Here is a 24,887-nt window from a genome sequence, read left to right on the forward strand (position 1 = left end):
TCCTTTTATATCAACAGAAATTTAATCCTCAACTTTTTGTTGATTAATCGTTTCCAAGTACAAATGCCGAACATTTTCTGGTTCCAGCTGCTTGGATGTGAGGATTTAATACTTTTCTCTGTTATATATGAAAATGAACCAAATATCTTTGTGTTTTGGAGTGTTGCTGGGATAAAACAAGCAATGTGACACACTGTTCACACTGGGCTGTGGGAAAGTATAATGGACATTTTTCACAAGTTAGTTAGAGTAATTTGTTACCCTATCGCCTGTTTTTCTGTTTTTTTTTTTTTTACATTTTATTGTTTAATACAGTAATAAAAATTTGAAGGAAAAACCTTTACTTCTTGTTCTTTATTTTGTCATTTCTGGAAAAACCCTTGCCCAAAAGTATATGTATCTTGTATATATAAGTAGATGATATACTCTTATATTACAAAACACAACAAATCCTATCATCAAAAATACAAAAATATAGGAGGTGTTATCAGATGTCTCCCAGAGACACGAGGTCCAGACGACTGCTGAAAATCATTTGCTGTATTTTGCTATACGTACAAGTGATGACCAGTGAACGCTTCAATTCTTCCAAATAATTTTTATTCAGTGTCATTTTCCTTGTTTGTGACTTAACTCATGTGACCACAAAATGGTGCGACAATAGCTCAGGTCTTTCCCACGTCATCGAGGAAGAATGGGTATAAAATAATACTGAGAGCATACAACCTTATCTCATAACATTCTGTAAAATATTGGCATTTACTAGATTTTATGACTATAAATATAAACACTCAACATCCAGAAGAAGCATTTCTGAAGTCTTTCCTGACACCAGCAGAGCGAGAGCAACAGATATGAGAAGTCTGTTTGGTGCCAGAAATGGACGGTACAGTAGTGTGGTGAAAGTTAAGGCCATTTTCGGAGAGACTGTCATAGGCAACGCGTACTGTCAACAGCTGAGCCCTGAACGTAACGTCTGTCTGAACCAAAACCCAAACACAGGAAAGAGGAAAAAACAGAAAATGCACAAAGTTAAAATGAGGAACACTAATTCAGTCAAAAGCCAAAGCAAACCTACTCCAGTAAACCCCTTCACACTTTGAGAGGCCTGTGCTGAGGCCGCTGCAGAAAGTGCACACATATCACGGCTAAAAACAGTTCATACCCCTGGGTAAACATGGGTGGTACCACTGATTTGATGTGCATGTACGGTCATCCCAGATAAGATTACTTATTCCCATGAGGACAACAGGCCTTGGCTTGAAAGCAAATGCTTTTACATTCTTAGGTATGTACCTTCCACTTGTGAGAGGACTTCCAACATCAGGGAAAGAGGACATCTTTGATTAAAGCTATTGTTTCTATACCTGTGGTTTTCCTTCTTCTACTAAATACTTTTATGTCCAATTCTATTTTATTTTTTCTGGTAAAACTTTCATATTCAGCCATCAAACTTCCTTAGACAATTAAACCAACATGACATGGGAAAATCATTCTTTGGTTAAATTGATAATGCTACAGACTGTGACAGGAAAACACACTGTTTGTTTTACAGATTTATAAGTGAAAAAGGTCAGGAATCACAACTTTAAAAAGGTAAAAACTGAATATGTAGTTTGTATCTTAAGCACGGTCCTCTTCATCACAGCATTGTGAAAACAAAGAGCCGTAAGTCCTCATTTGTGACATGATTCAGGTGAGATATTTTAAAGGACCATACCAGTGTTTTTGCAAGTTTTATATCCTCAACTAAAAATCATGTATACCGGCCATTTTTGGTGACTGTTTTCAAGTACGTGCTGTGAGGTTTTATATTTTCAGATGCATTTTTCCCCACCATTCTGAACAGTCACCGTCTCCCATTTATTTCCATATGACACTGAAAACAATTGGTCGACTCTTAAAACTTGCTCAAAGGGTAACTCCACCGATTTACACGTGAAAGTCTGTTTTCAGCTCTTGGGCAGTAGCCGCTCCAACAGAGGCTGTATAAAGCCTTCTGTGGCTCCAGATGAAGCTGCACAAAGTCTGATAACTTGTCTTGGTTTTTGACTCTGATTAGGTCTGAAAATAAAAAAAAATTGGGGGTGTGGAGTTAGAAATAAATGAGCTTCCCAGACCTCTGGAGCCTGTTCCTCATCGCTGCTTGTGGCTAGCAGCTTCAGGTTACACAGACATGCTACTAGCATAACACACCAAAATCGCTGACTGAACTGTCAGCAAACGAGTTGGATTGTGGGTAATGTAGGCACCAGGTTTGGACCAGGAAGACAATATGTCTGATTCTGCTGCATCAATGTTGATACTTAAAAAAAAACAACCTGTCCATAGTAGGCCCATGACAGTGAACATCAAGTCTGCATTAATTTCTGTAAAAGTTGCACTCTCTTTGCAGAGTAAAGCACTGAAGACTTTTCAATTCAACCTGCGATTATACTGCATTGCCAAGCAGCAATATGTAAATTTGGCTCATGAAATTCCCTGAAAACAAAGTATTTTTTTCTATAGTTAATATTCATGACTAAACAAGAACCAATTAAACTTTGGATTTGGGGAAGAAAAAAAACCAAAAAAAAAAAAAAACCTTCATTCATCTAATCTAATCTTGTTTGATCAGAGTTGAGTGACCAAAACAACCCACCAACTATCACCTGATTTTGATTCAAATATTGCTAAATCCTGAGTTGTGCACAAAAATATGCACCGCCTCAAACCGGTAAGAAAAGCTCAGACAAAACAGCACAGATAGGTATCTCCCATGAGAAACGATGAAAACTGAAATGACTAGCCAGAAAATTGTGTGTTCATGTTGGACACAATCTCTCATTGTAAAAAGATAAGAGAAATTTGATTTAATGCAGACTCAGTGTTCACTATGGGAAGAAATGAATGAAAACCAACAATTCCCAGGAAGAATACCTCCAAAAATCTAAATTAACTAAATAAGCAAAATGGTTAGCTGTGATGTATGTAATTTGCAGTAAATAAGATCAAACATACAAAACCAATGGTGTGGTCCTTTTAAGTAAAGAAGGTATCTGAAGAAAAAAATAAAAACAAAAAACAAACGCCTAACCCCCCCCTAAATGGCTATCATTTCAGTTCTGTTCATGTACACAAAATATGCTCATGAGTACAAATAAAATCATTCACAAACACACACTCTGAAAGTGGATATTGTCAAAGTCTTGTTTGGATTAAAATATTTCAAATTGAAACAACCTAAAATCTGCTTCCAAATAAAACTATTTTTCCTTACATCCTAGAACAGTGGTTCTCAACCTTTTTGAGTCACGACCCCCCCAGAATAATCAGGTCCGTGGCATTGTGAAATGAGTATGGCTAAATTAGGGGTTTGCCTGTGTAGGTGCGGCGCTGTCCATGGTACTGAAACACAGTGGAGGAGATCGATAGGCAGAGAAGCCATCGCTCCATAGTCGTTCCATGTGATAGTTACCAAAACTGGCTATAGCTGCTTGGTTAAGCACGTTACTGTGGCACAAAATAAAAACTTTTTTTTTGGGACCAATCAAAAACTCATGTGCAGGCACACTCAATAAAAGCTATTCTAAAAGGGAAATTATACCACTGGTACAGGTGATGTAATGTCAAAACCATTCCCCAGTCTAAAATATGTTATTTTATTTTTTCCCCACAACCATCTGGCGACCCCCGGAAATTATCCCACGGCCCCTTTGGGGGGTCGGGACCCCATGTTGAGAACCACTGCCCTAGAAGACATGCATATATGCAAAATACATCAATTAGAATAATATTTGTATTATATACCTATTGCATCTTAATATTTTTTAATGTTATGTGTGTATGTACATTATTTTATGACACTGTGTACAAATGCAACATTTTGAATGCTGCAGAGAAACATACTAAACTACTGTGTGAACATTTTACAATGAAATCTGATGTTGAACATCGTATCGCCACCTACAACTGCATCTGTTACGTTAGTGAGGTCTGTCTGATGGTCATCAAACGCGCTGCTCGGGTAACTGCAGTGTGAATTAGGTGGCGAACACCTCTGGAGGTAAGTAGGAGCCAAGAAAGTGTGTTTGTGGCTTCCTGACAAGTCACTGACACATCACACTGCTTATATGAGCTTTAAAAACCACATTTGACACCACAAGCTGATGGGTGAAAGGACTGAAAATAGCTGACTGACGCTACTGATTCTGCAGCTCCCTCTGGCCAAAGTCCTTGCACTTCATCTTTCATCCCATCAGAAAAGGTAAGGTACATGTAGAAAGGCACCTCAGCACTGTTTGTGTGTTCTGAGACTGTGTACGTGAGTCAGAGCCTAAAAAGACACAAGACTAAACGTTAACATTATCTACCTAGCCAGGTTGGAACGATCAAAAAACAAAGAAAAAAGATACGAAGTTCTGTCCGAGCTTGTCTTTTTATTCAGGGATCAGGCAGTGCCCTCGTATGTCCGAACATGGTGCAGCAGAGTGTCCTCCTTTCTTCCCACTGAAGCATCGTTGTGTTGTTGATTTTTTGAAAGTGATTAAATAGAGTCAGAGGTTTTTTTTTTTTTAAAGACTTGGGATGCATCCCTGGAGTTCACACTGGCCCTTTCACAATATTTTCATGAGAGAATGAGGTTATTAATCTGATATGGAGAGCGTTGAGCTGAGGGGGGTTGGGTGGATGTGAAAGCCTTCAAATGTGTAGATGACACCAAGATAAAGGACAACGCCCAACTAAGATATCAATGAGCTACACTATCAAGAGTTTTGACCATTTAAAAAAAAAAAAAAAAATTCAACATTTTTCTGTTGATGATATTCAAACAAAAAGCTGACGCAGTCATGCTACATGGTCGGTGGAGCTGTGATGTTCAACAAGACATTTAAATGACCTCGTTTGACTGGTTCCATGATGAACACAATCCCTCCCCTTATAAGGTGTCGAGTGCATCAAACTGTTTACAACCAACGTTCTCCTCCATTTTGGTGTTCACCTATGTCTGAATTTGAAAAACAAAAAAAATTCTCAGGAGGCAGCTGGTTGGTCAGATGCATAGACCACGTGACACTGAGGGACATGATATCGAACTTACCATGTAATTGGACCATGTGTGGCCCTACTGCTCATGCATGTGTGTGTGTGTGTCTGTGCCTAGAAAGGTGTGTAGTCAGCGGGGTACATGACAGGAAGCCAGTTCTCACTGAAAGTAGCGCAGTGTGTCCATCGGAGGTGTCGCATAAGCTGGAAAAGGAGAAACGGGAAATGATTCCCAGTGAACAAAGCTGATCTTTGGCTAACATTTGTTCAATCGCAAATATGATTTTTAAAAGGTATTCTAATCAATTTTTGGAGATTAAGGAGTCAAAATACAGTATCCAGCAAATATCTTATTAAATTGGATAGATATCAGCCGTCACTGCTCTATTACCTGGATGCAGTTCTTCATGTTCTCTTTGCTGGGCTTCTCCTCCACCATCTTTGAGGCGTATTTTAAGGCTCGGCTGTACATCTTGTTCACCAGAGCATGTTTATATGCAAACATCAACACCTGAGCAATGGAAAAGTCAGAACACAAACAAAATATATTAGCTTAACATTTACTGAATTAATAAAAAAAAAAAGCCTTATGGAGACACAGTACATCCACTAAATTCACATTTTCAGGAGGGAAACGGTAGGAAAGCACATTGATTTTGGTACAACCTTCAGAAAGTGTGGTCTGTATGACTGATTACACAATGATATCAAACTGAGAAAACAACAACGTACATGGGCATGAAATCATGATAACTCTGGTGTATTTTGTAATTCTCAACTCCCATGAAAAGAGTCCTGCTGTTGAACTGGGTGACATTTTTCTTAATTACTATGAACATGGGCACTGTAGTTTATACACTACGCCATCCTGCTGTTGTAAACACTCACTAATGCACCAAATGTTTATGAATCGACGGCCGAAAATAGTCCCCAACAAATGCATTGTTTACTCCTGTTTATGTAACGTTTGCTTAAACCTATTGTGCCCAGTTGTCTTAGGAAATTAGTTAGCTTTTCTAACGTGAAATATATATTATTTAATTATATAATATATATTCATGACCCATGTTATAAAGATTTGTGCCTTCTGTAGGAACCAATGGAGTTGGGGCTGAGTGCTACAGCAGGCTAAGGAAGTAAGAAAGTATTGACAGACTCAGAAACACATTTTTGATTTTCATCTTTTCATGGGATTTGTTGACAGTAAAAAAAATAACGAATTTTGTCAGCCTTATCATGTCATTTAACATGGAAAATATATTCACATTTAAGTATTTAGAACGGTTAACTAACTTAATTGTCTTCCATTACAGTGGAACAACTTTCGCCTTTCCTTCCTTTTCTAAAAACATTTTGCTCACCTTGGAGTCAGTTAGCTCTGCCCACTTCTGCACCTCCCAAAACGTATCCATCAGGGCTTTAGCCACGTTGTGCAGGGTGTCGTCAGAGCTGCTGGCCGCTTGCTCTCCAACCTCCTCCTCTGCTGCAGCTTGTCCTGTGGCAACAGCACCGGCGGCCTCCTTTGGCGTGGGGGGCAGCAGGAGCTGGTCAGCCAGAGCACAGCCCTTTCTACAGAGAGCGTCCAGCAGAGACGACTTCTGCTTCTCCATGTCACTGCAACACAGACATCAAGACAGGTCAAATTAAGGCCTTGAGGTTCAGCAGTCTAGGTGGGCCACCACCTCTGCTGTTATTGTTCCATGTAGTGGAACCATTGCAAGAGTATAGATGAGTGACACTCTCAGCAAACTAACTCACTAATGTCAGTTATACAGTATCTATATAAAGTTTGCTAACAGTACCCACCATAAGCTTCTGGTCATACCAGACTAAGCAAAGCTGTACTGACAAAAAACCCTGAGTGCAATGAATTGAGTAAGGGTGTGTTTATTGCTTATGAATTCAACTTTTTCCTTGTGAGAGAAAGAATGTACTATTTCTTCTTTCAAAAGTTACACAGTGTCACTTTAATGAGTGTGGCGACTGTATAGGCCATCAAACACTAACTAAATTGATCAGGAGGTGAGATGTATCAGGATCTGGGTGGCTCACCTCACTTCAGTCCATGTTCTATGCTTGATCGTTTTTAAGGAAATCTAATTGTAGATATTGTAATACTGTTTGATATCACACGTCTGTAACGTTCAATGCTTTCAAAGAGTTATTATGTGTGGCTAAACCAATGTTTCCCCAGGTCATCTTGCCTCTTTACTATCAATTAATTATGCATTGATGAGGGACTGTAATGATGTTCATAGTTCTACTCTTAATACTGCTGTTCAATGTGACTTACGTCTTGATAGAAGCGGCATCAGGACGAGGGTCCGTCTTCATGGTGAGGTAAACAGCCAAGGCTGTCTGGTCGATGTGGGAGATGACGATGTCAGCTGCCGATACCACCTCCCTGAGACGTTTGACACGCTCCTAAACACAAATAGGAGAAGGACAAATGACTGTGAGCAGAGACAGTTGCACAGTTTAGACTCCGACTTTGTAACAAAAGAATTTTGTGCTCCTGACATGGCTTCCTCCATTTCCCCTTTCTCTTGCTCGTGTGCACAATACCTTTTCTAAGTCCAGCTGGTGCAGTCTTTGTACATGCAGAGGAAGGTAATCTGAGAAGTTGTCCGTCAGTTCATCGTAGATGGAGCTGGAGTCCAACCTGAACAGCAAAGAGGGGACCGGACACATGGTTGAGAGAAAACCGAAAGAATAAGGTAAAGCACACAATGTGCTGCTGAACAAAACAGATGAGAAACTGTACACACTTTGTCATCCACTGAATCTTCAAGTCTCGCATGGCTTCTGCAAACTCCTCTTTCACGTCTTTCTCTTTGTCTCCATCCTTGTCCTTCTCCTTCCCTCCATTCTTTGTTTTATTGGGAGCAGGAATTAAATGGTAGATGACTGGTACAATATCCTGTATGAACACAAAAAAATTGTTTAATCAAAAACCAATAACTGATACATTTAACAAAATCCATGACCTCTTTTTCTACTCTGAATCGGCTAATTCTCACCCTCTTCCTACCAACCAACTCCTTCTGGTTCTTTCTCTTTAAATCAATTAAGAAAAATGCTTTTTAATACCCAGTTATACAAGTTTAAAGTAGTGCTCATTATCAGTTGATACTGATATTTATGTATATATTAATAATATAATTTTACTGACCACCAGAAAACTAACCACTCCATATCAAACTAAATACCTATTATGACTAAACTGTTGCATATTCCAATACAGTAAATTGACATGCTTTGACATGATTAATGCAGTTGTAACAAATCTGATCTTAAGATAAGGAATAAGCCATTTCCTGATGGTAGGAGAGCAGTGGACGCTCTGTTGTACAGTGTTTCTAGCTCAGCCAGTACCTTTTTAAACTTTCCTTGTCGTTTTGCAGAGGCCTGCCCCTGGTGGTCAGAATAACACACAGTGAGGAATAGACAACACAAATACACCAAAAGGATTCGCTCTCTCTTCATTTTATCTTTCATCCTCACTCAGAGACTCAGAGGTTATCTGTCACCTACCTGTCAGACCTGTTAAACATATGAAACAGTGGTAAACAGTGGTGTAATGCTCAGATTTCTAACTTGTGTTCACATCTAACAAATGTGATTGACCTGTTTTTCCTACATAATTTCGCACAGTGCTGAAAACCAAAATAAAATCAGTGGGTTACATCAGTGAATTTGAGTTTAGTAAAATTCTTGTGTGTGTGTGTGTGTGTGTGTGTGTGTGTGTGTGTGTGTGACGTGTAATGTTTTAAACAATACACAGGTCTTCAGCAATGTAATGTGAAACAACATGAAAAAAATATGTATTTGTAAATGGCTGCTGAGGTTTGAACCAAACTCCTTTGCACTGGAGCTACTGAGTAAAATCACAAACACACAAAAGCTGATAAAATAGCTTTTTAAAGACTTAAAGGTGAGCAGTTTCAGCCCAAGAAGATAGTAAGAACAGGTTCTGGAGATAAAATATTTGCCATTGTAGTGTGTAAAGGTTGACTTTAAGCAATATTTCATTCAATTAATTTGTGTTTTTTGACACATGCACACCTTACTGTTCAGTTGCTTGTGACAATGTCATTTTCGTCTGTGTGATTTATTTGTATTTATAGACTATACAGACACACACAGTATATAAACATGAGACCATTTAGGCAGATTATTTCTTTTTGATTTATTTTTTAAACTAATATTTTCCCCAAAATAAAATGAGAAATAGTAAAAAATGTGGTCCAGAAGCAGCTAATGCTCAACTTAACTGTGTTAGCAACCAAAAATATTCTCTAATATTAGTCAGTCATCTACAGATTCAATAAACAACCAGATCCATTATGTTAAGATCTGGCATGAGCAACATCAGATTGTTTTTTTGGAGCAATGGACAGAGGCAAATGAGTGGGAAAAGAAAGAAAAATAACATGCATTAACCAAAATGATGGCAACCAATTTAAGAAGCAACAGACCAGACTGTTCAGCTCAGGTCTGAAAGTGATGAAAGCTACATGTGATAGAATTTTAAAAAGGAAAAAGCTAAGAGCACTCAAGCACTGGTCTTTAACCCTGATCATCAGAGCCCCAAGAACTTCACATATTTAATGACTGAATTTGAGATTTTACATCATTAACCAGGATTGGCAGGTTGGCCATGGTAACCTGCTTTACCCTTACCGTGTGGTTTGTTCAGTATTCACCCAACAATGTGCAAAAAGTCCCTGAATTTGGCAAAAGTGAAAACCAGTGCTAATGACTTCGGGTCCTGAGGAGCAGGACTGACCATTGCTCTGAAGTGTAGAGATAACAAAGAAGAGAGTCACTCACTGCTTTCTTGCCATACTCGCTCTTGGGGACGACGAGAGAGCCTGAAAGATAGCACCCTGGACTCGTCCCCTTAGGGATCCTGAGAGATGGAGAAGTAAAGGGAGAAACCAGGCAATAGAAAGGATAAAAAAAATATATCACACATTTGATATCTTTAATTTAGAGAAACACATTTTCAAGGAGGATTTTTTTTGCTAAACCAAGATCCTCTTATTCAGTAGTGTTCTACACTGGGATATTTGGGGTTTAAGAGCCTCAACAGAATATACTGAGCAGGAAGTAAACATCATTCTTTTCCTGCCTAAAAAGATTATCAGACACTGAATACAGCACTACCTTACATCTGGTACAATAATACAATTTTCATCTTTTTACCCTGGATACAATCTTCATTTCAAAGCAAATTTAATCTGTCTCCTGTAGATTACAAGAGTCTGACTGGATCAACAGTCGCACTGAGTGTCACAGCTGCTTCTTCTTCAGTACTATCTCATGAAAGACTGAGAATATTTCCTAGGAGAAAATTAAAAATAGGCTTTTTATCTTTTGTTCTGTGATCAGAGACCAATCATACCTTTTCTGTTTTGTGCATACAGCCTTTTTTAAGGTTGTACAATACAAAAGAAAAGTCTTGCCAGTTTGACTCACTTGTCGTCAGGCAGGGCTGTGACGTAGAAAGGCTGAGTGGCACCCGGGCACAGGGTGACAGAGTTTGCCTTTTTCTTGGCCATGAGGGCAGCTCGATGCGTCTCGTAGACATCTAGACTGAGAGTGGTCGACAGACGGTGAGAAACCACAAATGGTAGGTCCTTAAGACGCTCCAACTCACTGGACTGCTCGTGACGGACCTGCAGACGCAGAGTGTAGTCCCCCTTTTCCAGCTTCAGGGAATACTGGGAAGTCAAACAGACAGAGGGGAGATGTTTCAGTTCAGTTTATAAAATGCACACAAGGAAGTTATCCTTCTGTTCTTATCCACAATCAGTGCGATTTACACACAGCAAACCACGTTACATGGGTTATTGGAGAGCAAGTTTACAAGCACTGCAGTAACCTGGTTACTGTACATCTGCATATACATGCAGCAGGCGAATCAGATTTCTCCCTTGCGCCTGACCTGACATTACTCTGGAAGCTTGGCTTGCTTACTTTAACTGTAGTAGTGATAGGAAATGCTGAGTCGATGCTGAGGTCCTGACTTTTTTTGCTGTATATGTCTGTGTTGGAGCAGTCTGAATACGTGTTGAGAGAGAGACACTGCACAGCTTTCCCTCACAACGGGTATGTGTCTGAATATAACAAAAAGTCAAATGTTCAGCATGGAGACCGACTTATTTAGACTTCTTGAAGCTACTTTGTGTTAGTTCCATTGTCTGTCAGACTTTGGATAAAATTATTTTAAATGCAAAGACACATCACACTGTAGAATGATCTTGCTCCACTGTTAAGGCAAATTCATGGTTTCCACATCCACAAAAGCCCATATGACATAAATTTCATCATCTGCACAAGTCCATGAGGGTCTGCACTGTGAGAATACACACAGTGAATGTGCCATAAAAGTGAACTGGACACTCTTTTCATCCACCATACGTATGTGCTGCTTATTTCCCATCCTTGGTCCTATTCTTGTAAAGCATTCGCACATATTAATCTTTTTTTTTTTTTTTTAAATTAATTTTTCATGTTGCTCAGCCAAATACAACAAGCAAAAAAGCATTTCTTCTTGCTGTCAGGAGATCGCCATCATGCTTTTTAATACGCATGTGTGCAATGTGTCTGCATATGCACCCCTCCCACTGTAGCATGAACAGAGGCACGTCCCTGTCCATATACGTCTGAGGGCAAGAGGAAACCATGAACCGCCCCTTACTTTCCCTGTTTGCATCCTTTTGTCATGCACATGTGCACTCAGAAGAAAGTCGATTAGAAACGCGGTTACTGGTATGCATGGCAGAGGAATCTGTGTTCCCCTGGAGGAATCTATCTAGGGAAATCGGGCTTCTCTAATCCCCTACCCGGATTATGGAAGACAGGTTTCTTGTTTACATGACATTTAAGAAATCAGTTTACTGGAAAAGGCTGACCGTACCCCAGTTACTTAAGTGTGTGTAAAGAAACTGAATCCTACCTTCTGAAAAAAGTACCAACTACAGATATGTGAGAAAATCTGTGGAAGAAAAATCATGTAATTTTAGGAGCCAGCTCTTCATATGGCTGAGCATACCTGGTGTGGGTAGGCATCCCCTGAGCCAAGCAGTCTCTTGTTCTGATCAAAAAGCATCCAGAGCTGACTGTCAAATTCAGACTCATAAAGCAGCTCACACAGCATGGGACAGCTGGGGGTGACCTCTCCACTCTTAGGCTGAGGATGAACAACAAAAGATTATACACAAAGAAAGAAAGAAAGAGGAAAAAAAAAAAATCAATTTCTTTCTTGTATGTTGTGCCGGCAGTACCTGGTGAAAGCTGTAGGTGAGGATAATCTCGTAGAGTTGTCTGTTATTGGGGAGAACATCCCTCATTCCCAAGGCTTTTATCTTTGAACTTAAGGGTCTACAACAACAGGGATCACACAATGAACTCCACTGTTATCTGACAACAAAATGTGTGTGTGTGTGTGTGTGTGTGCGCGCGCGCGCATGCGTGTGCTTACCTGAGGGGCTGAACCCAGGACTTGAGGGTAATAGTGGGGGACACCTCCTCGTACCTTAGAGGCGACGACACATCAAAACTCGTCACTCCCTCTGAGGCATGCTGGGTAGAGACAGATGGGATTTAAAAACAGAGGACTGATACTGTCTAGGTTGTAGTTTCCTTTTTTCGTGTCTTCACTCTTCTTACTATGTGAAGGGGTGAAGGGGAAGTGTTGAGTCCGTGGAACGAGATGCTGTAGTCCACCGTGACGTCACCCAGGCTCGCCCACCAGCGCGCAATGCACAACTCGACGACCCTGCCTGACTGGAGAGGAGACAAAAACACAGAAAAATTAGTCCACCATTAAACCATTTTTATAGGCATGCAAAGAAATGTAGTGACCTCCATTAAAGGCACCTATGGATGGCATCTGGCAAAGAACTAGAGATGACAACTAGCTTTTGTTTTAGCTGACACTGGTATGTTTACAGAATGACTTATGTTAAACGCCCAAGACATATAAAAATATGTTATAAATAAAATTTGCATACCAGCACAGGAAAAGCCTCAGTTAGTGAGCCTCTTTCCAATAGTGAAGAGAACTTGTAGAATTCATTAGCTCTGTATGCCTTCTGTTTGACCAGGTGCACCGCATGGAGAACAAACTTTGACGACACATCTCCCGAATGAGAGGTCAATGTGATCTCTGCACGAGAGAGACAGGGACAGAGAGGTGAAAAATGATTAGGTACACCTAGCTAAAACTAATACAGTCTAATACAACATTCCTGCAATAAATTCGGCCTTCATGAAGGTTATAAAATTCTGTTTTTGTTCAAACATTTTTAGCGGTGTTGATTCAACTGTATTACCATTTCGGAGGTGTAGTTTGTGGTGCTGCTGAATTGTATTGTGTTATACTGACAGGTGTTCCTATTGTCTTGTCCACCCCATTTATAACAGTGAGGGTTAGCTAAATAACAGAAACACTTCTCTGTAAAAACGCATTAGAGTTCAACAGCTCCTAAAACTACATCTTTCAAAATGACCTCAATCAGGTGCTGTAAAGAAACCACTTTAAAATGAGTTAGACCAAACGCCACTGTTTCATTTTGAAATCTAATATAAATCAAAATGTTGCATCAAATGAAAAAAAGAAATGAAAGGCACTTCCCCGGGCATGACCACTGCCATACTGAAATGTATCATATCATTAATTTGTGAATCAAAAAACGGAACAAAACTCAAAATTTGATACCTTGAACAAATGCTTTGAGACATGAATGATGCTACTGGTGATACAGGGTTTCTGTAGTGTTCACCATATTAAATTTAAGACTTTTTCAGAATGTTTCAAGGCCACATAGAGTGCAATTTAATACTTTTTTCACTGCCGTACCAGCCAAAAACTAACAGAAAACCATTACGGAATATGAGACCTACAGTTATTTGTTAAGTACATACATTTATCGACATTAACATCACTTTTTTGTCAGTACTTCACAGCTGTAAATAGAAAATGGATAGATGAATTACCAATTAAAAAATTACTGATTAAGCCCGCAACCACATACAACAAAAAAAGTTATAACTAATGTTACTGTCTGTAAGTAAGGCAAGAAAAAAATACTTAAGACCTTTGTAAGTTTAACACTTTTAATACATTTTACAGCCTTTTTTTGAGGGAACTGAATTGAATGCTTTGCCCTGCTGAAATCTGTCACTGACATCCCCGTTATCACACAGAGACACTGACCTGCCCAGGAGGCTCCCTGAGGAACAGTGATAAAGTGCCGTCTGATCTGGCCTGGTCTGAAGTGGATGTCTGAGAAACACACCTCCTGATTACGACTATCTGTCACTCTGATGGAAGACAGAGAGAGCTGTCAGACACACACAAACTTAGTAGTGTTACTCTTACTAGAAGTGACAGGAAAAAAAAAAAGCCGATTTAACATAAGAACTCACTTGGCAGGGATGATAACCGTGATTGGAACTCTGAACAGAGGACCGCAGCTAGGCGCAGATGTATCGTATCCACACACCTTAAAAAAAAAAAAAAAAAAAAAAAAAAAAAAAGAGCAGGCACATTTACAGTGTTTACATAAACATTAATACACACAGAAACAACAGCTCAATTTTTCCTCCTCCTCTCTCTCTTGTCCCTACCTCTGTGTAGTGCACTCCCTCTCTGAGTCCCACAGGATCGATGCGGACATTGACATGACGACACTGGTTCATCAGCTCTAAATGGGAGGGGCACTGGACCCATGTGGCGACACATGTCAGCCCCAAGTGTAGCTGCAAGGAGATTCGCTCAGTGTTTCCTGTAATGGATTTTAGAAGACAGACGGTATAAAAAAGAAATGAAAACACTTGTCCACACTAAATTAAAATGCTTTAAAAAACAAACAAAAAATGCCCATAATGATTGTGCTACTAAGTATGAAAAGCACCTGTGTTCTCTGGGAAGATGGGTTCAATTCCTACTCCATGATCTGAGGGTGCAAGAACTTGGCCTGGGTCCCTGAGGTAGATACCTCTCTGTGTTCCCACGCTTACTGAGAAGCCAAGGTGGCTCGTGGGTAAAGAGGCGTGTTGAGTGAGGTAGTCTAATGCCCTGTCCACCTGAGAGGAAGAAAGTGAGGAAATTACTGGAGGAAATTACAAAATACTTCCGATAAAATAAAACAACATGATGAGACTGTTACAATAGACAGAACAGGAAATGTAACCCCTACTGCAACTACAGTCAAGTTACCTGGATTATGCCATGGCCCTGTGCAAACACCTCAATGTCATCAACCTTCAGAGCTGTGTTTTCAAGTGCTCTCCTCACCGCAGGGACAGAGGGACGGATCCCGTTCTGCTTCAGTCCTTTATTACACAAAAATCAAACACTGGCATCAGATTTGCGTGTATGCACACTTCCATACATGCAATATGTTCCCACATCTAGTATCAGTCCATGACGCTGGACACACCTGAAAGGATTAGTGCGATGCCTCCACAGGCATTAGGGGATGACATGGATGTGCCGTTCATCAGCTGGGTACCACGAAGAGTCCAGTTGGGTACAGAGGCAATGGCACCACCGGGGGCACTGATGCTGACCCCCAGGGCTCCGTCTGTACTGGGACCCCTGGACGACCAGGTGTACTGGTTGGGAGGCAGCTTCTCCCTCAGGGAATACTCTGCCACCATCATGTCTGGAGTCACATAAGCTCCAACACCTGTGGAGAAAAGAAAGTAGGGAGGAATGGATTGGAATGGAATGGATTTGCAAATTATATAAAAATCAGCACACACATGTTTGGGCTTGACAATGTATCAAATTGTTACCATCACTACTATTTCGATTGTTCAAGAACAGAACATAAATGCTACGATGATGTGTTGAGCCGTATATTTTCCACTTATTGTAGAATATGTTTCTGGGCTACGACAACAAACAGGATACACTATAAATCTTGTGTATTAATAGCTAGATACACAAGTTTTCATAAGGGGGAACTTAACCTCTGATTCAGCAGTTAAATGAAAAGTTAAGGGAAAGTTAAATGACAGTATTGAGCAAGAGATTCTTACTTTTTTGATCCACTTATTGTTGTGAAAGGGTGTTAACACATCCCAGTTAAAGCCTTAACGCTGTTAAAACTCACGTTCACACTTGTGAAACCTTTATATTATTTATAAAAGCAAAAAAATTGAAATTTCACTGCATTTCGCCATCCAGACCATATATTTGTGAAAAATGTGTTTTCACAAATAAAATAAAAGACTTCACAAATCTGAAACAGTGTTTCAAACAAACAGTCTTTAGCTTCTCAGGGTTAATTTAGTCCAAATTTGACAAGTCTAGGTTCCGTGGTTTTTGATCTAGAACTGGTCCATTTTGGTATGGATGGAGAAAACTATTTTTTCATTTTTTTTGCTTTCACAAATATAATAAAGGTTTCACAAACAGGGTTAACTAGGATGTCTAAAACCCTTTCAGAAGAATAATTGGATCAAAAAATTACGAATCCGTCACTCAGTGTTGTCATTTAAGTTTCCCTTAACTGCTGAGTCAGGAGCTGATTTCAGAATCCTTCTGTTTTCTAGAAATCTTTATTTGGTTTTAGTACATTGTAAAGGCATTTCTCCTCTTGTGAGCAAGACCAATTACTAACACATACAAGCGTTATTTTTATTTTGATTAACTTTCTGTTTTGTTTTATTCCCCCCACAGTTCAGAGTGCATGCTATTTCAAGTTGTAAAGAGGAAAGACAAGGGCTGTGGTAAGAGGCCAAAAAAAAAATTTTTTTTTTTTGTGTACCAATGACACTACTGGTGGTTCCCCCTGGGCAGCCAACTGTGGAGAGGCAAGGGCCGTTGTTCCCAGCACTTGAAACAAATATCACATTGTGCTTCTGGACAGCCTCTGTGATCACCTCACAAATCCTCCTGAAAGATAAATGGACAAAAATAAGTGAGAATAAAAATTGAGAATAAAAATTAAGAAACCGAAATTAACCCACACATTGACACAACCTCTTTCAACCAATACACAGTACTTACCCCGAGTTAGGCCAGTGGGTAGCTTCCCCATAACTATAGTTAACCAGGTCACACTTGTAGTTGATTACTTCAATCATCTTTAAGTGACAGAGAGGTGAAAATGAATGGGTTAAAAAACCTTTAAAAATAAAGGTTAACTGTTAAATCTAAACTATATTTGACAGAGTCTGGGCAATATACCGCACGGATGAGTCCTGTGCCTGTTTCCATGGTGCTGAGGCGGGTGTCTCCAATCTTCAGAGCCAGGATCTGGGCACCGGGGGCCACACCATTGCGCTCTGGTTCTTCTGGGAAGTAACCGGCTGCAATGCTTGCCACATGTGTTCCATGGGCCCCTTTTACAGCACACAAGCAAGTTAGAGTAGAGATAATGCAGTGGACTCCTACCCAATATGCAGCCTTAACTGGTACACTGAACATTTTTTGTGTTAACTGACTGAATCATAAGAAAGCTTCCCTTCAGAGCAGCTGGAAAAGAGTTCTCGTGTGCTGCAATACCTTACCTCCACTAGTGACGATGCAGAGCGCGTTTCCCTCATCATAAATATTAACAGAGTAGTTAAGCATCTCAGCATTGCCTAATGTGGCATATTCTTGCGTCTCTCTGTAGGAGCACAGCACTGTGCACTGCGACAGCTCTCCACACTCTGAAGTGTCCAGTACTGCCCTAGATAGAACAAACAGTAACAAAGTGGTAACAAGAGTAGATAGTGAGGAGGAAGGATCAAAATCATCATGCATAATGAGAAAAAAAGGTGGTATGGATACCTCCATGTGATGCCGTCATGCCAAAGGACACAGTCATATACAGGACCAGGATCACTGTACTTCTTTTCTAGTGATGCCAGCAGCTCTGCCTGACTCTGCAGCTCCTCTTTCTGCAACTTTTCCATCTGCAGAGACGAAGTAGGGTCAAGGATGCACGTGACAGTGACAGCCGAGAGAAATCAAGAGTAGGAAACACCACATTCCTGTGTCTGGCATGTAAACGGCTATGAGTTCTCAAGAACTCAAGTTCGTAGGTCTGACCTGTGAGGGTGATGGATGAGAGAGGTCAAACTCTTCTGTCTTGCGGCAGACCTCAGCAAGTGCTGCTCTGTGTGGTGGGTCCCACATCTTCTCCTTTCGCTCTTTCTAGTAGACAAAAGTAACAATGTCTTAATAACATTGACAGAGGCTGTCAAGCCTTCAGTTTCTTTTAGTTTATTAAAAAAATTCTGACATTGTACACTCTTGTTTTACTAGTCTGGTATGAATCTATGCTAAGTAGTAACACTGCAATGGCTGCATCAGTAGGAACTGTGGGTGGCAAATTGGTCCTGTTTTTCAGTTCTTTCATTAATCACAGAAAATCCTCATGAGAATAGGACAAGTCTAACCTTATGCCCATGTACAAGTTTTCTAACTGTATATTTGGTGTCTAAGGTTGTGTTTGGGTTATCAGTCCCTGTTCATCTACCACTGTACACAATCATAGTGTTGCAAAATCAAAACCAAGACAGGCCTAAAACGGTAATAATTTCCTGTCTTCCTACCTGTATTCTTTCTTTAAGAGCCTTAGGGAAGAACTCATAGCCATTTTTAACTCCAATGCGATACTTCCCTGATGGATTGACCCAAGCAGGAGGGATCTGGAAGATGTAAAAAGAAACAGTGTGATACAGATATGAAGAACAATACATGATGTGTGGGCCTAATGATCAAGTGCAGTTAGACTTAAAGATATCATTACACATCCCCACAAAATAGTTTCACATGTAGGACAATAGCTGTAACAGAATATTTCTTACGTGACAGTTATTCTTTTTTTTTTTTTTTTTTTAAACTTAGTCTTGATATCAAACTAAGGTCTACTGACCTTAAGTATTCTACCAGAGAGGCCAGTGATTGTCCCATCTTTAGGTTCTGCCACTGTGGTCATGTTCACGTCACCGCTGCCTGTTGTATCGATGATATCGATGATCTTTGGCTTCCCTTCAGTTGTGACCTAAAGGAGCAGTAATCAATTACGAACATCAGGCCGAAAAGTATGCAAAGTACAGATTCAGTTTACTTATACTGAGCAGGGAGTGCTGTGGACATCAGAAACTTAAAAAAAAAAAGAAAGAAAAAAAGAAAAAAAAAAGGAAACCACAACCTGCTACTTTGAATCTGAACTTAAAGCTGATTAGTGTACAAACCATCCTGAAAAGTGAATAAACTCCCAGATTCTGTCTCTGCTCTTTTAAGCACAACTGAAGCAAGGCGACATGTGGCTGAAAAGAAATGGTTGACCTTAATTCATTGCAACAATGTGCCAACTAACCTCGCTACACACAAATGAGTGTATGAAAACTATCAGGTTCTTATCAACTAATTTTACCACCGTGTGGCTAACCGTCCGGATTCCACTGTGACTTGGCAGTTAAAATGCAGCTAGTTACGGCTCATTAACCGACAACTAACCAACTGAAGGTTATTTTAATTAGCTTATGTGAACCTGCTCGCAACAGCCAAACCAAATGTCACCATCTGACAGGTCAAACCCTGACTACTGAGGAGAACGAAGCAAAACTGAAGCGGACAAATTCAGCTGTTAGCTGCCAGGCTAACATGCTAGCATGAGTGCCAACTAACTAGCTACCGTTACGTTAGTTAACTGTAAACTCGTCTAGCACCGAAACATTATTTGGCAACAGGATAAAATATTTGTTATCGATTACTTTGTGTTGATCTGGTTGTCATATAAGCTATAAAGCTAAGTTTCGTAGGTATTGTGTGTATCTGTCGATGCTAAAAAGCGAGCTAGCTGTGTACAAATTATGTGAATGAGTGGGGCCTTTAACTTTGCTAGCTCGAAGCTATCTAACGTGAGGCAGCCGGTCAGGTTTACCTGCATGCCGGGGGCCCCAGGGTCCACGCCGGTGTCGAGGATAGCGATGAGGACTCCTCGGCCATCGTACTCCGGGAACCTGGTGAGGTAAGACGCGGCACCGGTTTCTTTTTTGGGGAGCAGCCCGTGGAAAGGGAACGGTTCTTCGGTAGAATGAGCAGCCATGATCAGAGGAGCGACAATGAAAACAAAGCAGCGAAATGGGGAAGAGAGACACACGGTGGGAGAGACGAGGAGGCGAGCTGCTTAAAGGGGCAGTGCGTAAGGTTAAACTGCACAGCCACATTTCGTCTGCAAATTTCATTCGACGGGCCTTTTGACACGAACTATGTCGCTTATAATGTTTGAGCTACCATTATACACCACGACTTTATTCTGCCGGTCACACCTGTACACCCAAGGCTGACTTATCCAGCAGTAAAACCCTGACATCTGTGGTCCCCGAAGGTGGTGTTGGAAGAAGTATTTCAGGGCCTGTGCCCACCACACTACTAAAAGTAAAACTTTCATCGTGTCGGTTTTTACTTCTACTCACCGGCCAAAGAATAAAAACTATTTATCAGCTTTCTTATGACTTAGAAAATGGTCAGAGGTCTGTTAAACTGGGTAAGGGTAGGTCCTCGATGACTGCCGTACAGACACAGAGCTGTGCATGCCTCTGTTTTCTGTCAGACAACAATAATAGTATTAATCATAAGAACAGAGTAGTTTCAGATTATTATTTGCCCTTGAACATTTGACAGGGCTTTACACCACTTTTTTCTGTCCTTCTTTTTGCATTTAGTGCTTACAAACAGCATGAATAAATCTAGCATATGTCTAAATTGATCCGTTGAACAAAGCCATCTAGTTCTCGATTAATTTAGGCAGAACTAATTTGCTATTAATTCTGGGTAAATTAAGACTTTTTTTCAAACTAAAAAAACACGACTGACCGAGCAAACACATGGAACTGCTCAGCTGCCTTCACTCCATGCAGCAATTAGGAACATTCATAAGAGTGTAACAATACAAAAAACTCCCAGTTACATCATATCAGCTCAGTGCAGAGTTGAGATGCTGTCGCTTTTCAGTGTGGCAGGACTCAGTGCTTCTCTGGCTCACAATAGTTTCTTTGGGAAAACCAAAACAACTGAGAACATACTCTGTATATTTCCAGCAGGTTACTCTGCTCTCTCTTCTTATTGCTCGCTCAACAACATTGTAAGAAAAACCACAAATTACGAGCCGTGTTTTCCTCTTTTCTGGTGCCACTGGTCAGCATGGCTCTGTGCTGAGTTAGCCTGGGGGCTGGGAGGCTAAATCTTTCGGGCTTATAATACTCTAAGTCACTCTTTACTTATGTGAATCTGTTTCTTGCATTAGACCAATAGGGGCAAAGTTAAGGCTGGCATTAAACTGCAGATCAGTCAAAAAATATCTTTGTGAAAGCGCCCCAGGGAAGACTAGTTCCATCCTGTAAATCTTGTAGTTAGATTCACAGCATGGTAAGTGCACACTAGACGGTGCCAAAATATAGACAGTTGTGTGATTGCTGCAGTCACACTTTGTGCTCTTTGACTAAACTCAACTGAAGTCATTCTTACTAAAGTTTGGCAGTGCTGCTGCTACAATTCAAACAGTTCCTCATGCAAACTGCCAACCTTTGACAAATAGATACTGGTTCGCTTAATTCTTCAAATCATCTCTGACTTCAGATTTTAACCGAATCTGACATAAAATAAATTGATTAAATAAAGCCTGTTTTTGTCACAATCAGGGACTGTGGCACATGAACACAAGGTGGTGTTTGGATAAATGTTTGGATTGTTGGTTTAACTAAAAGGATGGAGAAAGGACTATCAGAATATCTGCATGTGTTGCTCATTTGTTTTTCTGTTTTTTTGTATCTTTATTTTTATACAAATACAATTTTGAAGATGGAAACAGTCAAACCAAAAATAACAAATCTGATCAACATGGAGGTTCTGCTGATGTGAGTTAGATATATTAACTTTAGATTAAAGTTGTATGTCGTTGTGTGTTTTCCACAGACCAATTCACATGCATTCCTACAAGATTTAATTCATGCTCTGTTCACAGAGAATTTATTTGTTTTCCATAATACCAGGATTAACTTTGCACATGTCAATCGCCATCTGTTCAATTCAGTATTCTTTCTCTCTCTAATATACCATATCCATCACATATTTTCACTTAGTTACATTGTGTGTTTGTACTACAAAAAAAAAGAAAAAAAGAAAAGCACAAGCCACAGTAGGGAGGGTTAGCTGTAAGCGTACAGTTATTTTAAGTGTGCCAACGCCCTCAAACCCTGCTTTGGTGGCTGGTTCGTGCGTAATCAAACAACAGTGAGCATCCTTTCACTAATCTGCTTAGAATCGGCATCTGCCTTCTGTTCCTCTTTCTGCCAGTGGCTCTGCATTGTCACTCAGACACATACAGACATAGGCACATACTTGCACAGACACTGTTTGATGCCATGCTTATAGGACACATGTCTTAATGTCTTTGTTCATTTTTTCTTTTTTCTTTTTTTTTGCTTGATAAGTTAAACCTCCACAATATGAGGGGCTTCTCTGTTTTTCAGTTTTAAACCATTAACACACACACACACACACACACACATACACACATAAATACACACGCAGTTACTTGCATAGACCTGTGGTTTACCACAGGGTGTAACCACTTTAGCTAAACTGAAATAAAAGCATGTCATAAACATCTTTAAAGACTTATTTCCCTATGTGATGTTTTGCATACAGCTACAAAAAAAAAAAAAAAAAACTGTATTGTCCTCCTTACATTTTTGCTTGCAGATATGATACTACTTTGGTTGGTATAACATGATAGTGGCAACCCTTGACTCTTGCACTGTAGTCTTATATTATGGTTAATTGACTGGTTGTACAGCTGCACGTGCAAAATTATAGTCAAGAGGAGAGATCTTGATTTACCTGATTTGCTAAATCAAGTTGAAATGAAGAAAGAGTCCAAAGCTCTCTCCCATCTTGCTATGAGCTGTGCAAGCATGTGGCTGACAGGATGTGGCAAACATAATGAACCTGTATTATTACTGTTTCCCCCATGCCATCACTAAGTTTTTCATCAAAATAAACTTGTTTTGAGAGGTTATTTATACAACATGGCTAATACCACGGTTATCATCTATGAATATAGCCACAGAGTTTTAGGGGAGGTAGTCAAACGCACACAAACCGTGTTGTTAACTGCGTCACTAAAATGCACGCAATTCAGTCAGTGGTGTAAAAAGTACTCAGATCTATAACTGAAGTGAAAGTCAAATACAAGTAAAAATAATGCATTTAATATTAAAATATGCTTAAATTACCAAAAATAAAATTGTTCATTTGGTAGAATGGCCAATTTCACAATAATATAGACAAACATTTTGGATAATACTTTAATTATTGATGCAATTGTTCTGTAAGCGTCACTTTAATGCTGGTAAAGGTGGGGCTCATTTTAACAACTTTAGGTACTGTTGGAGCCAATCCCAGCTGACAATACCGATGCAGCAATCTAAAAATATTCCATTGCAAGTAAAAGTCATGCATTCAAATTCTCACTTAAGTAAAAGTACAAAAGTTTTAACAGCAGAAGTTACTTCAAATATCAAAAGTAAAAGTACTCATTGTGCAGACAAATGGCCCTTGGTAGTGTTGCACTATTATATATGACTTGTGATAAGAAGTGTTGTAGCTGGTCAAGGTGGAAGTAATTAAGTACTTTATATACAGTTAGGTAGTTTAGGTTCAGTTTGATATTCCAGTGGTTCCCAACCTAGGGGTCAGGCCCCTCCAAAGGGTCACAAGATACATTTACGGGGGAGTGAGATGACTAATGGGGCAGGAAAGAAGGTAAGAAGAAGAAAAAGAAGAAAAAAACAAAGTTTGGCTACACAAATTTGTGATCATTTTTTGTACTTTTCTTTAATCTTTGCTATTTTTATTCTCTTCTTGAGGAGGGTCTGACGGGCTATCGGGAGCGATGCAACATTTAGCCTACTTAGATCTAGAACTCTTCTAAAGGAGTCACAGCTAATCCCAGCACCTTGGTCGGCAGCAGAAGCACTGCAGCTAACTGCCATTCCTGGTAGAGACTGTCCTTTAAGTCCCACATCTCGGCTGGGTTGGGCTTGGCCAGCTGGGTTTGTAGAGTGTTCCAGGCCAGAGTCAGGCTATTTTGAGGAATATGGTCATAGTGATCTCAGAGGTGTGGCCCAATAGGCTCAAGTGTGGGCTAATGATTGACTCTGTGCCTTTCACCTGAATAGATCTTAAAGACTGTCCAGACATCCCTCCCACCGGGCCGGCCAGCACCTTGTCCATTCTTCCATCTGTTAAATTTGCCCCAAGATCAGTGTTAATAGGAAAATAGGGACCACTTATTCTTTCCAGGTTGTTGCTCTCTTGATTTGTGACTGCCTTTAAGAACATTTCTCTTTTAGCTGTATAATTACCTTGCCAAAGGAGGTTATGTTACTATTAGCTAATTTTTTGTCTGTCCCAAGATAGTTTGATAATAATGGTGGTGAATAAGATAAAGTAATAAAATTTTTCATTATTTCTGTGGAACTCTGAGACACAGACTTGATTCCTAATCCTGAGGGCATTTGAGCATCTAAGAAATATGTATTGACTATAATTTTTAGATGATCTCTCTTTCAAACACTGCGTTCGAGGATGATTCTTCCTTTGAGTTAGTGGAGATTTGCACTCTTGAGGTACCCTCTTGAACAGAATCTTTTAAAGTTACCAACAAACTCTCGATAATGGCAGGTTGATGTTTACATTTAAGCAGTGATGGACTTTGTTTTTCTTTGTTCATTTTCTCTTACGTTTCTGTTACTGTACTGTAAAAAAAACCCAGACTCAACCCAAATTTAAATTTTGCTGCATGAGACATGGTCGTCAATTCCGTTTAGGCTAAAGT

The 24,887-nt window shown here is 39.9% G+C and overlaps 1 protein-coding gene across 4 annotated transcripts; it reads right to left on the reverse strand.

The window, feature by feature from the left end:
• Positions 1 to 591: 591 nt before the first annotated feature.
• On the reverse strand, positions 592 to 20,359 carry tpp2 (tripeptidyl peptidase 2). Of its 4 annotated transcripts, XR_005707265.1 has the most exons (30): positions 19,929 to 20,359; positions 18,915 to 19,043; positions 18,592 to 18,687; positions 18,086 to 18,190; positions 17,825 to 17,949; positions 17,560 to 17,723; positions 17,237 to 17,391; positions 17,057 to 17,133; positions 16,815 to 16,942; positions 15,480 to 15,728; positions 15,257 to 15,372; positions 14,952 to 15,123; positions 14,665 to 14,822; positions 14,464 to 14,540; positions 14,252 to 14,358; positions 13,047 to 13,201; positions 12,703 to 12,819; positions 12,515 to 12,615; positions 12,318 to 12,414; positions 12,086 to 12,223; positions 10,507 to 10,751; positions 9,859 to 9,937; positions 8,401 to 8,439; positions 7,794 to 7,945; positions 7,591 to 7,687; positions 7,319 to 7,449; positions 6,387 to 6,639; positions 5,417 to 5,536; positions 5,081 to 5,229; positions 592 to 4,987 (listed from the first exon to the last, which is right to left on the reverse strand). XR_005707265.1 is itself a non-coding variant. In XM_040124499.1 (29 exons), the coding sequence occupies exons 1-29, from the start codon at positions 20,091 to 20,093 to the stop codon at positions 5,140 to 5,142; spliced, it is 3,837 nt and encodes a 1,278-aa protein (XP_039980433.1). In that variant the 5' UTR covers positions 20,094 to 20,359; the 3' UTR covers positions 592 to 5,139. The 4 variants fall into 4 exon arrangements, 3 of the variants coding, with proteins under 3 accessions (XP_039980433.1, XP_039980451.1, XP_039980442.1); XM_040124499.1 differs by having other exon boundaries at positions 592 to 5,229; XM_040124517.1 differs by lacking the exon at positions 19,929 to 20,359 and adding an exon at positions 19,237 to 19,662 and having other exon boundaries at positions 592 to 5,229.
• Between the last annotated feature and the right edge of the window lie 4,528 nt (positions 20,360 to 24,887).

The sequence above is a fragment of the Xiphias gladius genome, chromosome 1 (genome assembly GCF_016859285.1).
Source record: "Xiphias gladius isolate SHS-SW01 ecotype Sanya breed wild chromosome 1, ASM1685928v1, whole genome shotgun sequence".
In the NCBI taxonomy this organism is placed as follows: domain Eukaryota; kingdom Metazoa; phylum Chordata; class Actinopteri; order Istiophoriformes; family Xiphiidae; genus Xiphias; species Xiphias gladius.

Bases quoted from the DNA above. Each gene is read 5' to 3' on its own strand.
- tpp2 (XM_040124499.1), bottom strand. From the start codon at position 20,093: ATGGCTGCTCATTCTACCGAAGAACCGTTCCCTTTCCACGGGCTGCTC. The intron at 6,640-7,318 runs GTAAGTCACATT...TCTGTGTTGCAG, and splicing joins GATGCCGCTTCTATCAAGAC to TGACATGGAGAAGCAGAAGT. The intron at 5,537-6,386 runs GTGAGCAAAATG...TCCATTGCTCAG, and splicing joins CAGAGCTAACTGACTCCAAG to GTGTTGATGTTTGCATATAA.